The sequence below is a fragment of the Suillus paluster genome, assembly GCF_016628075.1.
Source record: "Suillus paluster strain FC165 chromosome Unknown EDB91scaffold_72, whole genome shotgun sequence".
Lineage (NCBI taxonomy): Eukaryota > Fungi > Basidiomycota > Agaricomycetes > Boletales > Suillaceae > Suillus > Suillus paluster.
In genome coordinates, this window is record NW_024537632.1 from 1 (window position 1) to 14,717 (window position 14,717).

Consider the following 14,717-nt stretch of genomic DNA (forward strand, 5'->3'; position numbering starts at 1 on the left):
CCCTTGACTCCCTTGATTGGGGCCAAGAGTGGAGAAACCTTCCAGTTGGTCCTGTCACTGCCACTGGAGGGCCAAGGGATGGTTTGGAGGCTGGAGTAGAGGCCCTACACACTGCGGCACGCCAGGCGATGGAACATCAACAGGTGAATGGCTCTCGCTGTCTCCCATCCCCAGCACAAGTACTCACACCCCTAAAGCACTCGAAAGGTCTGATACCACAACGAGATCAAGTTCTTGTACGAGGGGCATCTGCGCGCCTCCATAGAATATTGGATGCAAAAACGTTCAAGGAAATTCTCAATGCACTGGTGTTGACAGACTTCACTGTCACCCAGCTTTTTGAAGCAGCTCAAGTACTTACTGTTCTGAGGGCCCATCACTCGGAACTTCTTCGTGAAAACAAGGCAAATGTTATACTGGACTTCACAATGTAAGTAGACTCGACGCTGTGATCACGCAATTTCATGAGAGGTCATCAGTATAGCGTACCAACGATTTCTAGTTCCACCCCACGACGCACGTTCGCATCATGTCTCATTCTTGTGCGCTTTCCCCATGGTTGTCTATGCGAGCGACGTGCCTTGGGAGGCAAGTCCAAAAGCACAATTACTTGCGGTCATGGCGAAGATCAAGGAGTAATACTCGATCCGGCTGTCCAACAAGCATCTTCCTCACATTGGATCCGGTCAATATTTCCAAGACAATCCAAATGCACTTGCAATCACCAACCTCAAAAAGGTCGAGGATAGCCTCCCTCTCAATTGGTCCATAGGAGCTCAGAACCCAATGGTGCAAATTTCGGACATGAGGATCGGGCATAGATTGACAGATTTTTATCGTCCGTGCGTTGACCCATTCATTTTATAAGCGTATCCCGTTCATCGTGCCCTGCAGAATGACGCACATATGGACCTTGCGCTCTGAATTGCACCTCCATCTTGATGTGAGTCAATTCGCGGAATTGGCATGCAACTGACCGGACGATTGGTAGTTCTGCGACGTGTACGATAAATCATACATGGAAGAACTTTTGGATAGCACGACTGCCATTGCCCTCTGGATCATTGACTGGGACGCATAGTCAAGTGTCGGCGGTGAGATTAGCTCTCATAGTCAACCAAGGCACGAAAGCATTTTGAGTTTGTGGATGTAGGTAGACTGAGAGTGGTTAATAAGCCAACCAACTACTTTGTAAATCGTGTATATGTTGTACAAACCTGCGACAGGGTCTTACTACCTGCTGTATTCAAATACAACAACAACAGCCTCAAGCGAGTGTGGAGGAGCTTTGTTGGAAGACGCCTATCCTTTCAATTCCGTGCTGCAGCTGGCGCCAAGAAGACTTTCTTTCCCAATCAGCGAACTTACAAGTCCATTATAGGTGACTTACTGGATGACTTGCCGTGGGCTTGAAAAATGTAAAATAGAATATCATAGATCGCATTAGGAAAGCAGCTGCAATGCCGGGCTTCATTTGCACTCGATTTGCAATTCGACATTGTTTTCCCCCCTCTTATAAACCTTAATCTGAAAGGGGGGGTACCCCCCCCCCCCCCCCCCTTGCAGATTTTGCAGAATTTAATAAACACAGTTCTTACCATTCTAGGCTGCTAACGCCTGCAATATCGGCTGACATAATGACACCTTAGGACCAAGCGCTGAATCGATTCACAACACTGGGTCAAACTCAATCCTACATCGTGAGTCATTCACAGTGATTCACTTACCCTTGCATGCTGCTGCGCAGGTGCTCTGCTGTACCCATGGTGAGCAACGGCACACCTTGTCCTTGTAAGTATTTCGGTTCCCCATTGTACCTGCTTTGTTTACGGACCTCCATACCAACTGCAATGACCTAGATTGGCCTTTCAACTTGGCGACTGCGACCATGCCTGAGGTGCCTCAAATGTGCTGCAACATGTCACCATCAACTTCCATTCCTCAAGCTCATTCAAGACATTTTTCATGTCCAATGCTTCAATGTGTTAGTCCGCGCTCACAACATGCTGTTACTGGTCTAGGGTAGTTATATTTTCACTCGTCTCCCGTGTTAATCTGCGCTCACAACAGGCTGTTACCAGTCTAGCGTGGTTTTATTTTCACTGAATTTTCCTGACTCGACGAGTCCGTGCTTGCAAGTGAGTGTTATTGAGCCAGGGTGGCGATTTTTTCACTCCGGACCTTAAATTTTTTTTTGATGTGCAGATGCAATCCTCACGTATAAAGTGATGCTTGAGATCATCTGAAGGTTAGTATTCCTTTGTAACTCTGCTTTCAATGTCTGACATTCCGCCCAAATGAACCCAATTTGTTGCCGACAGTCCTTGCCACCCTGAGTTGCGCTACAATGATGCCGGTAATGCATTTGCGCGTGATGCAAAGGGTGCGTGGCAGCCGCATCCAGGTATCGCACAAGTACGTCACTCCTGGCTTCGTTTTCCTTTGTCGATATTAACTGCGGCATTCTTCTACTAGGTTGTACCCCTGCCTTCTCAGTCGTTTGGCACTGGGTGTACTACTAGCCAGTGTCCTCTCCCGCCATGGTCGACTGAACCGATCTCACATCATTTCATGGTATGTTTTGTGTCTCTATTGATGGCTTTGACTTATCATGGACCCGACAGCCACATGTTGCCACTCTGTCGAGCTACCGTCTCACCGCTGCTGCCGACTTTTCTAGTTCGCAGGAGGTCAACACTGTTGTTGATCCAGCGCTTCTGCCACTACCTCAGAGTAGTGACAAGGACCTCAGTGACCCTGTAGCCATTGCTGAGGCTTGTGGCTACACTCCTACTGTGAAAACTGCAGGGTCACGCTGCAAGGTGAACCCAAGCAAAGGCAAGGGTCGAGGCAAGGAGAACTCAGCTTACAGTACCACCAAAAAGCGTGCCCGTGAGATACTTGAGGATGATGATGAGGCCAGAGTTAAACGAGGACACCCTCATGGATCAAACAACTACAGTAGTGCTGATATGAAGACTCTTCTCAACGTGGTTGAAGAGGAGCTGCCACTTGGTCAGCGAGGCTGGCAGGCCATACATGCGAAGTTCGCGCAGTGGGCTAAGCGAGCTGGCCGCCCTGATCGTAAGGTTACCTCCCTCGAAACAAAGTTCAAACAGGTAAGGTCTGATTGATTCATGAATGTGTCAACTAACATGCGTGCTTTAGCTGGTGAAGACCACGAAGCCAACAGGAGATGGTGTTTGCCCCCCTGAAGTCAGCCGCGCACATGAAATCGACCACCTCATTAATGAGTGTGCAGGTACCCATGATGTCAATGACATGGACTTAGAGGATGATGACAATGGTCTTTCATTGGTGTCGGCTCACGAATCTCCTCACCCTGTGCAGCACACTGCAGTGGCACGCTCTGTCCCAACAGAGGCCCCAGTACCATGCCGCCGTGGGCCTGCCAATGAGTTACTGAATCGCATCTCAGGTGCCTTTGATCCTGATGCCATCAGAGCACGAGATGACGAACGAGCCAATCGCACGCTGGCCAATACCCATTTCTTGACTCAGTCTCAACAGCTTCGTGATGCGCAGGGAACCATCAAAAATTTACACAACCAACTGTTTGAACTGCGGACCCGTCTCAATGACATTGAACGCGCACGTGATAAGGCAGAGTTATGTGTTGAAATGTTGCAGCTCACAGGACCCAGGCGGCACTCTCGTGCCCGCCAGCTCATCTCTCGCCTGCCAAAAGCCAAATGATTGTCACATGAATGGCACCCCGATGGCGGGCAGTACACCCAGTGGCTCACAGATGAAGACACTGAGGTTGAAGTCATTGCAGGTCCGTCCCATGCAACCCGCAGTTGGTCTACTGCTCGCCGCTATGCCAACCGTCAATGTGACATTCCTAAAGCAGACTCGGAGAGCCATGATGGCAATGGTGAAGGATCAAACAGCTCCGGTCGTTACGAAGCCTCTGTGGAGATTTGAGGAGGATCACAATGACTGGGGCCAGGAGCACTAGGATCTTTTATTTGGTTTATCATTTGTACTACATGTTGCTGTATTTACTTGTAATCAAGGACAACATGAAACCGTGCGACTCTGTCCACTTGCCTTTGCTCTGAGAACAACATATTTTCAAAATCCCTCCACACTCGAATATCATCCTCGGTCTCCTGCCAGTGTTTCATGTAAACAGTCCGTATCTGATTGATTCCAACTTTGATGGCACGAAGGTTATGCAGATGGACACAAATTTCAATGAGGTCACCTCGTGCATCATTGTCTGTAACTCCAAGAGGCATGCAAAGCCTGCCGAATGCTCCCTGAATCCCCCACATCCCCCACTCTGCTGTCTGGCGGTATGACAGTAACTCCCGATTGTATGCCATTTTCCCTTGGATTTCTTCAACAGTACCTGCCACTCGCTGACCTTGTTTCAATGGTGCACGGATCCGCCCATCAATGGCATTGGTACCACGAGGAAAGGCAGTGTCGGCAACAACATAATACCCATCAGGTGTAGATTCATGCAGCGCATCATAGATAGGGCGTGCAACACGAGAATCATGCCAACTTCCCGGGGCATTGGTGCGTGCAGCAATGACTACACCTGCAAAGAAAAAAGAACGAAGTTAGCTAGAAATTGCAATATCAAATGAAACCAACCTTCAGCCGAGAATGCGAGGACAGAACTAATGAAGTGTTCCGAAAGCCAGCCATTAAAGGTGGCATTCTCAATGTCAACATCATCTGATGTTTGCACTGGTAGCTTGAGGCCATCAATACTCCCAAAGGCCCCTGCAAGCCGAGGATGGCGAGCAACCACAAGAGCGCTGCAGCATTCAAATTCCGCCCCACGGAGCCATTTAATTTTTGCCTCAGGGATGTCCTTGAGCGTGGTCAAAAGAATCTGGAGGCCAAAGGTGATGTAGCAGGTGACAGTGGCAGGAATGATAGCGAAGATCTGCTGGAGACTAGTCTCACACATAGTAGAGTTGAGATAATGCAGAACGAGGCCAAGTGCCCCTGCAGCATCAAGAGATCTTCTTCCAGGACGTGCATCACCATTGGCATTGATATCTGCGTGGGAGATTGGAGTAGTGTACCACTTTTGTGCGAAACCTGCAGTGAGCAAGTATCCGAATGTTGCAACATCAAAACCAGTTGTTGTAATGAATGCGCAATCATTTTGACTGTTGTAAAGGGCTTGCCATGGTGTATCCAATCATGGATTTGGCAACAACTCAGAGCGACGAAGATAAAGACGACTCGGCTGTCGACTTTCAATGCAGTCCTGCCTTGCCATCTCTGCACCAGCAATGACTACTGATACAAGCATCTGTAAGTCTTCTTCCTCCTCAAGCTCTATCACTTCCTCATTGTTCATCAGCATAAACTGTAGAGTTTGAGCATCCATAGCAAGTCACAGCACGTAAAGTAGCTGATTTATTGTGTGTTAATCCACTGAAGCGACTACAGTTTAGAAAGTTGCATAGATTATCGGATTATCGGTGATTGCCAATTGTTTTCAAACACCGGTCTATCCTACTCTGCATTATTTTGCCCACAGCAAGTCATCCACTACCTGATGCATCATGATGAAGCGTTCAGCCACGTTAGATCCTCCATGATCTCCATAGCAGTCTAATTGAGCAGTTTGGTCCTATGCTCCACCTGAGAAGGTGGAGAAGGATGGATATCATTAACAATAGTAATAGCGACCATCATATTGCCAGGACTCGTCGGATCAAGCACAAGGTGGCATTTTGCAGCCCCATTAGCACATTGCACAATTGTGTGTAACACCTCGAATTTGGTGTTCCAAATATCCAGCTCCCCATCCTCGTACGCATGCAGTAAACCACATTCACGTGATTCACTGAATTTCCCTCACCGCAGCCCACTTATCGACGGCTTGCCTGGCTGCCAGCTGGTCACCATAGCGATGAGGAAGGAGATTAGAAATTTGGAATGTTGCATCATTAGTGTTGACTAATGGATTCTTATAATGGACAAAAAGTTCTGCCTTGCGATTCTGGCACGGCAGAACTCTAGTATTATCTACTAGTGCTACCTAGTGGTTCTGCCCACAACACTACTTTTACCCCGGGGTATTTTCACGTTGCTGAAGCTTGCATCATTCAATAATCTCAATGATGCGTTTAAACAGACCTGGCTTGGCTCCATGGTCGACTTGGGATACTAGTAATCTCCCTAATCTCATTTGTACCGACCGCTTGAAAGGTCTTCGCTTTACAAAATAAATGTCTTTTTTTTTTTTCAATAAAACCGAGATAATGTGACTATCATCGAAGAAACACCACCTTCTCCTTTGCACCCGAAGCAATCCACGGAGACTCATGAATAACACCCAACCAAACGTGCTCCATCAAACCCTCACTCTCACTCACTGCCATCACATATACATGCATCCAGAGTAGAACCTTCCAAGACATTCTTCGTCATACACGCCAGGGCCTGCAGTAGTACGGGAAAGGACAATGAACTCAAGGGAAGCCGGCGGGGCAGGATCTAATGACAGTATGACACTGCCAACCCAGGTCGAAGTGTTGGAGAGGATATTGAAAAGATCGTGGTAGAAACGTTCACTTGACTTTACGTCTTCTCCACCGTGTCCCCGTACGATACTAAAGCGACTGGAAGTAGTGTGGAATATGAGGGTGCCTGGCTCCAGCCATCGATGATGATCCAGCCTCAGCTGTGATGCTTCCAAGATCCCTTTCGGAGAAGAATATGGGTTCATCGATGCCTGTGGCCTGGGACGCACAAATGCCCGGTGAATGTGGCGAACATCAAGCTGCACTGTATCACCATTATGCTCCACGATGTACCAAGGGTCGATAACCGTCTCCGTCACTCTCGGTCGGTCAGAATGACTGTCGAAGTGGGCATACAGAGCTTCCCCCGGGTAGTGAACAGCGCCACACCATCCAGCCCACGCCCAAGAAGGCCAGGGTGAACTGCCTTCACCAGTAATCGAACGACGAACATGAGGTGTGCGTGGATCATGTTGCCAGACAAGGACGTACTCGAGGTCTGTCAACATCATTACAAAGTTAAAAGCTCTGGCGGGGTCGCCCCCACCAAGCTCAAAACTTTTTGTCAAGGCATTTGTTATTGCAGTGATAGCATTGACAATGTCTGACTCCACGGTAAGGTTACGCCGTGTATACAGCCCGATGGCAGACATATAACTCGCGATGTACTGATCAAAGAGCACCTGCATGGGTTTCTGAAGGTAGGTGAAGTTTCCTGCACCTTTATACCGTAAAGGTTGGGTGGATGACACGAGGCACCTGCTTTCAGCGACGACATCTTTGCAGAAGATATCTCGTCTGCATTCAAAATAGACTTGCTGCCCAGTGAAGTATATTCTTCGGCGGGAGAGCATGAGCTCTTGATAGGTCCAGCCACGCATGTTCCACACGGATAGAGTGAGCGCCTTGATAGGTCCTGGTAAAGGCACGGCGAGATGAAGTCCTTGAATGACCGTGATGTGCTGCTGTGGCGATCTAGTTCGTGGATGAAATCCTGGGAGAGGATCTCGAGCGGACGTACCCCCAGCAGCATATATCGTGAAATATGACCCGCCATAGATCAAATCCATAGCGTGTTTCTGATGGATCTTGTCCTCTAGATCATCTTGAATGATGCATAGAGTGTCAATCCACATGTAACATTCGCCAAGTTGTCGAACGAGTTGAATGGAATCTGTGATGGTTTCAGGGAAGTGTGCTATGTTCAACCCGCCAGGTATGAAGCGCTCTGCTATATTATCCTTCATCGTCCAATGCTCCGCGCCAATGCCTCCCCACAGGTAGCTGAGGGCGACATAACAACACGCAGGAGGAGCAGGAACCACAGCCATCAACACTACATCCACCATTCTCATAAATTCTGGCAAGCTCCTCTCGCTGCCCGCCCAGGGGGATTGATTTGTTCCGTGGAATATCGTCGAGGAGAATCTGGTGGAAATCCAGTTGGGCGCAGATGGAACAGAGTGGTGCGCTGGGAGTGTGGTCTATCTGGTTACCCACTTCGATGAGTCTATGTACTGCATAAAGGATGGAATTGAGCTACTTACCTGAAGGTCAGTTCGTGTTTAATCTTCCTGTAGGAGGGGATCTGATTCGGAGGTCCCATCAGATGCGATATTCATTTTGCGTTTGCACACTAACAGCTAGTGAACCAGAATACCAAGAGCACTCCCTCCAATACTTTTAGCGAGGGCCGAATTATGTGCGTACACCAGACTGAGTCTCAAGACAGCGAGCGGAGGTGGTCAAGAATGAACTTTGAATGTACAGTAGGATCTGCATGGTCATCTGCCAGTGAGCATTGGTAGCGAGAAATTTGGCTATTGAACAAACAATGTGATGACGTTAGTGCCTTTCAGGGTATACGTAGTAACCCTTTTTACATCAGCAAAAGTGCCCAAACCTGACGAGGTCTTGGATGGCCTAACAAGACCATACATGACCTTGCGAATATTGGAGGGCCTGCGATGCCTTGCGAGGAAATAGCCCCGTCTTGGATGGCATTCTGAGTGCGTCTAGGATGGCTTTTCGAGGGTGTGCTAGGTAGGTTGACCTTGCGAGGCTGCTAAGGCTTTCGAAGCTTGCAAAGGTATACTAGGCCTTGCTAGATCACTCAAGACTTGTGTACATTAGAAAGCCTTATGAGATCACACGAGTTGTGTGTACTTTGAAGGGCCTCAAGAGGCAATGCATTAGTGTACAGTATCAAGATACATCGTGTGTATGAAGTCCAAGTCCATATCAGTAAAGTCCAGAGTGTGATCGAGTCGATGGCAGCAGTCAACAAGCAGCGAAATGAAGAATGAAGAATGAAGCTGCGAGAAAGTTTGTAGTCCTAGTAACTGTTCTTGCGTTGACCAGAAGTTCTTTGTGGGGCGTCTAGAGCCATAGTAGCTTTCTTTTTTCCTTTTCGCTTTGAGGGCTGAGCGAGGGGTGGAGGGGTGAAGTTGTTGTCATTGTCAGTCAGATCTGACAGTGGGGATGAGGTGCGTGGAGGTACTGGTGCGGTTGCTGGCTGGGACTCCTAATCATGACATCAACAGAGTAAAAAGAGAATGATCATAGTGACATACCCCAATCATACCCAACTGCTCAGCCACGAGCTCACCTACTGAATCCTCATGCTCATTGCGAGTAGTACGACGAGGTTTCGGCGTTGGTTTCGGCTTTGGACGTGGAGGCTGGTCCTCATCATCATGGTGAACAGAGGCACTTGCAGGATGGTGTTGCTCGCTTGACCGAGGTCTTGGTTCCTCTCCATCAGAATCTGCAGGGCCTGCTCGGATCGAAGCACGAGTTGTATTGTGGTCAGCAGCCTCAGTGGAATATCGAGGCTTGAACTTTGGTGGCAATGGGACGTGGGGATCGGACTGGCGCCGGTCATGAGCATCGGATTCTGAGCGGTGGGTTGGGTTTTGAGCTGGTACCAGTTCGTCTTCTTTGTTGTCCGAAAAAAATATACCATGATGGCGCTGGGGCAAGGACTTCTTAGGTAGTGGGCGCTGTTGTCCACCCTGTCGAGGGTGAGTTGGTAGTGGTGCAACCTCATCGTCGTCGTCATCATAAACTGAAGCATGGTGTCGAGTGTTGGCCTCTTGAGGATGTGGTGAGTTGAGGTCCTCGCTTGCTTGTTGAATTCGTTTGGGTGCACGTGGGATATCCTCTTCAGGGTGGCGCTCTGCAGGGCGGGTGCACTTTCCACTTGTTGAGGGCTCACAAAGCTCATTAGGGTTGCCTGGATGTGACGGTGGTGAGAATTAAACATCAGTAGCAGTATCACATACCATTTGACTGAGCTAATGCAGAACGGCATGCGGCTCACTGAGCATGAATTTGTGCGATGTCGTCATCACTTTCCTTTCGCATGAGCTTGGCAGAGTGTGAGTTCTCCTTGGTTGGTTTGAGGTGCCTGTGAACAATTAGAACTGAGCTAACCACACAGAAAAATGTACCTGTTCCACCACGCGAGGGTGTCTTTGACCCATGGATCGTCGTCTAGCATTTCAATGATGGCCCAGAGGAGCTCATCCAAGTCCATGTCGCCAATACACCGTGTCCAGTGCTGAGCGCTGCTGATCATAAAGTATGTCTATGGGTTCATGAGAGGGGCATTGATACCAATAGCAAAAGAGCTAAACTTATGATAATGTGAACATATGCAATGATGTATTTGTTAACAGCTGTCAGTCCCCATGCACGATTTTTGGATGGCTTCACAGAGTTGCAAACATTTGACGAGTCATTCATGACGGATGATGGTCCAATAAAAAGATGTTTATAAAACTATAGTAACTTCGTTATAAACTTTAAATGATAGCATAAAAGATGAAGACGCACCCTCAGAACAATGTGGTTTCGAAACAGGCCGTGTGTCTTTTCAGCAGCGTCATAAACACCATGTTCATAAAAGAATGTTGGCCAGATGTGTGCCATCATGGTGATTTCGCCAGCTTGCAAGGCAGCCATAGCACTGAAAATAGTGACATCAGTACAAAGAATGAAAAGTAAAACATACATATGAATCAGGGTCCTCGTCAAACCAAACCAACTTCTTCCAAGGGCAAAGTAAATGGGCCAACTGCGGGTGATTGAGCCCACGCATCGACTTATCCTCGATTTCTGGAATTGGTGGGTCAAGAGCATTGGCCTCACTATACATATTCAGCCCAATGTATTGCAGGCCCTTGTGCTTGACGGAGCTCAAATCGGCTGACTTGCCGTCACTCATACCCTTTGATACCTATCATGCAAAAGATCAGTTGTCAGGGTCAGATTTGAGTTGAAACAAGTGCATATATGCGCATATAGTTACCATTGCAATGATCATGTTGAGTTTTTTGCTTGATATGTGGTCGAGCTCGCTCTCGAGACCAGGAATATAGTTGATGATGCCATTGTAAAGTAACAAATGCCGATTGGTGACATCTTCAGGTCTGTAGCAAATTAGCTGTCATGTGAGATATATATAAGGTACATACTGTTTCAGGTCGCGCTTACCCCCTCGGTCAAATTGAAGACTGGTCTTGAAGGCTGCGGAAGGTATGCCAAACGTATCCAGAAGGCTTGAAGTCTTCCTTCCCGCATTTCGGTACAGCTCAGTGTCATCCATTTTTGAATCTTTGTGTTTCCTGCTGCCAAAGGTCAAAATTTTATGGCACAATTCAGATTACAATACCTTGTTGTGTGCTTGTGAGAGCCTGATGATATGGAACTGATGAGGTCGTTGGTGCTGGTGTCACCAGAGGAATTCTTATGCTTGTGTTTGCCAGGCCTTGATGGTTCTGGTGACTCTGACTGCTTATTCTTGCATTTTCCAAGTTTCATGGGCTCTGGAGAGGATCTGATGGAAGAAACACTAGTGCTTCGTATATACATTGCATCCAAGTCGGGGGGATCAGAAGAGCTTGATGACGCACCAGGACGACGACATGAAGACATGATGGTGGTTAGACGTAAGGGTTAGGGCATGGGACCGATATGATTAAGTTCCAAATGTTTGGTTATGTTGACGTGATATTAGGTCACATGATTATATGCGCTATATACACAACAAGAAGTACAAAATTAATTCTACAGTTACAATGTGAGTGCGTGACAACAAAAACAGTATGACTATGAGAGACAACGTCCATGGGAAGTGATATAACAACAATGCACCAAGCAATAACAATAGGATGCGAGAAATGAAGCTTGAAGGTGGGACTCATTCTAACTTTAATGCTTCTACAGCAGCAGGTAGTGTCATGAATGCGTCAATGTGTTTGAGTGGTACTTCAGCAGTCATATTCCTGAAGCCACGACGAGGGGGCCACGTATAACCATTCTCCCGTTCAAACTTCTCCCGTAAGACAACAATCGAAGGAGCGTCCTTAAACCTGCCATGTAGTTGCACAGGTTGCACACTGACACACTGAGGTACATCCCTATAGTTGGGGTCAATGCAATAATCAAGATATACAAGAAAACACGTACTTGGAGGTGGCCTCACAGACCATGGTAACATCTGGATCTTCCTTGATGACTGGTGGTGCATTGACTTTCCATGTTCCCCCTGCCTCATCTGCGCTATTGTCATCTTCAGTTGAGCGAAAATTTGATGCATCCTTCAAGCATAAAATGAGCTTCTATAATGTAGATATCAGTTTTTGAGAGTAATTCAGACAATAAAAAGATTACTTACCAATGGTCCTGGATGCTCAGGTGTGAAGTTGATTGTGTAAGTCGGCCATCCGGCAAGAAGATTATTGATCTCCATTACGACCACATTGTCATGGAAGAAGGAGGTTCTGTTGGCCAAGTCGAGAGGTTCTTCAGTACTGGTAATAATAATAGCCATTAGAATGAAGATTGAGGGATAGAACGATCAAATAATGATAAGATCAAAATGTTAATACACCACTGGAAAATGCCGGCTGACTTTGAATTAAAATCACATGATTTTCTGGACACTTGCACGCAGTGATGATTCTACACCCAAACCTTTCCATGGCATACACTTCCCAGAGCAAGGTGCTGAATATTGTAATTGGTGAGCGCCCTTTTTGGTTTGCTTAACTCCCCTCCCTATGAAGTCCGGTACAGCGCGACCCTGCCCCGAGACTGAGTAGTGGAGCACCACTTCCCCTTCCACCACATCCACAAATTTTGACCTTTTTTTTTTTTTTTGGCTCACTTCCATTCCTCAGGCAATTCTGGACATCTCTCTATCCGAGCACTTCGTCAAGCGCTACGCTTCATCCATGATACCCACTGTCCAACCTCTCCTCCCTCTCCTCCTGCATCATCCACAATACCCGCCGTCCAACCTCTCCTCCACACAACGAACGAACTACTGGTTACCTCTAAGACCACCACCACTGGAATCTTGCATGTTGAGTATCGTGTAGTTCTTCAACTCCTTCTGCGTGCTGTCATTCACTGGGTTAGTGTCAATTCATTTCACAGGTGGCAGTTACTGATGATATCACACACACAGACAGTCTGTTGGCCGTCTTTGCCATTGCTGCTTGTTATCATAGGTCTCACACTTCGCCTTAGTCGAAGCTAATTGTTCCCTCTACCAGGTCGTCCTGTGTCAATCGCTGAGGGCAACTTCAATACGCTTCTTCCAAATTGATTTACCCCGTCCACTCTATGGGAAGGGGCTCCAGCGGGTTCGCCACCAGTGGTTCTCTTTGTCCATATCAAATATTGATCTGCAGTATTATTGTTACATCGAGTGTTGTACGTTAAACATTGTGATAGTCAATTCGCGTCACAACATTTATGCTCTAGATCAGAACAGATATTACAGAATCATCCCAATGGATCTGACACAGCCTCCCTGAAAGCTTTTGATTTCTGCCAAAGTGCCACCACTTATATCAGCACCAGGATAGGTTTGTGTGATTGGGCCAGAGTATCAGTTCCCGTGCTGCTGATGGTTCAAACAACAACCCTGATGCTCCCGACCTCGGCAAAGCTGGTACACCTTATGCACGGTCTGTCCAGCAGTCAAACCCCATTACCGTGCAACCAAATGCCCTGATGCCAGTCTCGTCTTTGACACCCTGCTCCTGCAGAGACAAGGTATGTATGTGCGACAACATTTGCTTCAATCTCTTATGCAACATAATTTATAGTTTATCGAGCATCCCCAGGGCCTGTCCTCCCTCATGTTCTCCTTTGCAGCACTCGTCATCCACAGTGCAACTTTCCACAACACACTCAAGACCATCGGAGATGAGACTCGTGAGTGTATAGTGTGCAGCTCAGTATACTCAAACCATCGACAAAGCTCGCTTGCTTATACGCACACTTGAAGCAGTAGTACAAGCTTTGTACGATGACGCAGCTACACTGCTTCTCACAATGCAGCGAATTCATCATCTTACCTGCAGAGCCTCACGGCAAGATTGTGACTTGCAGTGCGAGTACCTAGACGTGATCTCCGTCTCTCTCAAGTCAAATCTCCAATTCCTCATGCAAACCCTTGATACACTGCTTTCCCTCAGCCACAATCAAGTAGACATGGCACAAGGGGAATATACAGGTGCAATAGAGTGGCGCATGTCACGGTTAAGCATCATTGACAGCAACTTTGACGCCCATCCCATGTTGGTCCTTGACCCCACAGATCCAGAGAGCGAAGACATTGTTGATATTGAAGTTGCTTTGGGTGCGTCTTTATAGAGGTATGTGCACCTGGTCTGGTGTAGCGGATATTGACATGAAAGACTCCAATAACTCGTGCATACCAGTATGGATGGGACTCTTCGTTGTCGCGGGCAAGAACCATGATGTCTGCATGTGTGCAGGGGATTAAGGGAGTCCTGAGCACGCCGCATGTCATACGTAGTGTAGTTGACACAAAGAACTTTGTGACAATAAATCCGGTTGTTGATAATGACAACAGAGTTTCGCTGTGCAGTATTAAATGAAGTTTCATCACCATTGTAGTCCAGCCCTAACAAGCGACCCAGAAGGTGGTCTTTGAGATGCAGAAGAAAATTCTAATGGCATCCAGTGAATAAATATGATTGACATAAATCGTGTATCAGCGACTTTACCTTTGTGGCCTGGTCATTTCTGTTCTTTCCAAGCCAGGAAGAAACATCCCAGAAATGTTTCTGTGACAAGGACATTTGATAATGGATCTCTGGTGAGCAATGTGGCAGTGGGTCCTGGTCGACAAAATGAAGAGATGGGCGGAGATCC

The 14,717-nt window shown here is 47.4% G+C and overlaps 6 protein-coding genes across 6 annotated transcripts; 3 read left to right on the forward strand and 3 right to left on the reverse strand.

The window, feature by feature from the left end:
- Positions 1–290: 290 nt before the first annotated feature.
- On the forward strand, positions 291–1,201 carry EDB91DRAFT_1157405 (uncharacterized protein; the record flags this gene model as incomplete). The annotated part of the gene is made up of 4 exons (XM_041319668.1): positions 291–430; positions 480–615; positions 664–842; positions 869–1,201. Coding segments are annotated over 4 exons (486 nt in total), but the record flags the coding sequence as incomplete, so codon positions are not given.
- Positions 1,202–2,708: 1,507 nt separating this feature from the next.
- EDB91DRAFT_1006601 (uncharacterized protein) lies at positions 2,709–3,645 on the forward strand (the record flags this gene model as incomplete). The annotated part of the gene is made up of 2 exons (XM_041312325.1): positions 2,709–3,119; positions 3,169–3,645. Coding segments are annotated over 2 exons (888 nt in total), but the record flags the coding sequence as incomplete, so codon positions are not given.
- A 2,624-nt stretch (positions 3,646–6,269) lies between these two features.
- EDB91DRAFT_1330514 (heterokaryon incompatibility protein-domain-containing protein) lies at positions 6,270–8,340 on the reverse strand (the record flags this gene model as incomplete). Its single annotated transcript, XM_041325358.1, has 3 exons — positions 8,069–8,340; positions 6,434–8,020; positions 6,270–6,407 (listed from the first exon to the last, which is right to left on the reverse strand). The coding sequence occupies exons 2-3, from the start codon at positions 7,874–7,876 to the stop codon at positions 6,270–6,272; spliced, it is 1,581 nt and encodes a 526-aa protein (XP_041172918.1). The 5' UTR covers positions 7,877–8,020; positions 8,069–8,340.
- A 1,611-nt stretch (positions 8,341–9,951) lies between these two features.
- EDB91DRAFT_1059596 (uncharacterized protein) lies at positions 9,952–11,151 on the reverse strand (the record flags this gene model as incomplete). Its single annotated transcript, XM_041314264.1, has 6 exons — positions 9,952–10,110; positions 10,140–10,304; positions 10,359–10,471; positions 10,533–10,761; positions 10,834–10,968; positions 10,996–11,151. Coding segments are annotated over 6 exons (957 nt in total), but the record flags the coding sequence as incomplete, so codon positions are not given.
- A 573-nt stretch (positions 11,152–11,724) lies between these two features.
- EDB91DRAFT_1252697 (uncharacterized protein) lies at positions 11,725–12,357 on the reverse strand (the record flags this gene model as incomplete). The annotated part of the gene is made up of 3 exons (XM_041323541.1): positions 11,725–11,944; positions 11,994–12,145; positions 12,202–12,357. The coding sequence occupies 3 exons, from the start codon at positions 12,355–12,357 to the stop codon at positions 11,725–11,727; spliced, it is 528 nt and encodes a 175-aa protein (XP_041172920.1).
- Positions 12,358–12,506: 149 nt separating this feature from the next.
- EDB91DRAFT_1252698 (uncharacterized protein) lies at positions 12,507–14,192 on the forward strand (the record flags this gene model as incomplete). Its single annotated transcript, XM_041323542.1, has 7 exons — positions 12,507–12,549; positions 12,707–12,942; positions 12,997–13,003; positions 13,059–13,174; positions 13,419–13,589; positions 13,643–13,751; positions 13,798–14,192. 7 exons carry the CDS (start codon positions 12,507–12,509, stop codon positions 14,190–14,192), a joined length of 1,077 nt encoding a protein of 358 aa, XP_041172921.1.
- Between the last annotated feature and the right edge of the window lie 525 nt (positions 14,193–14,717).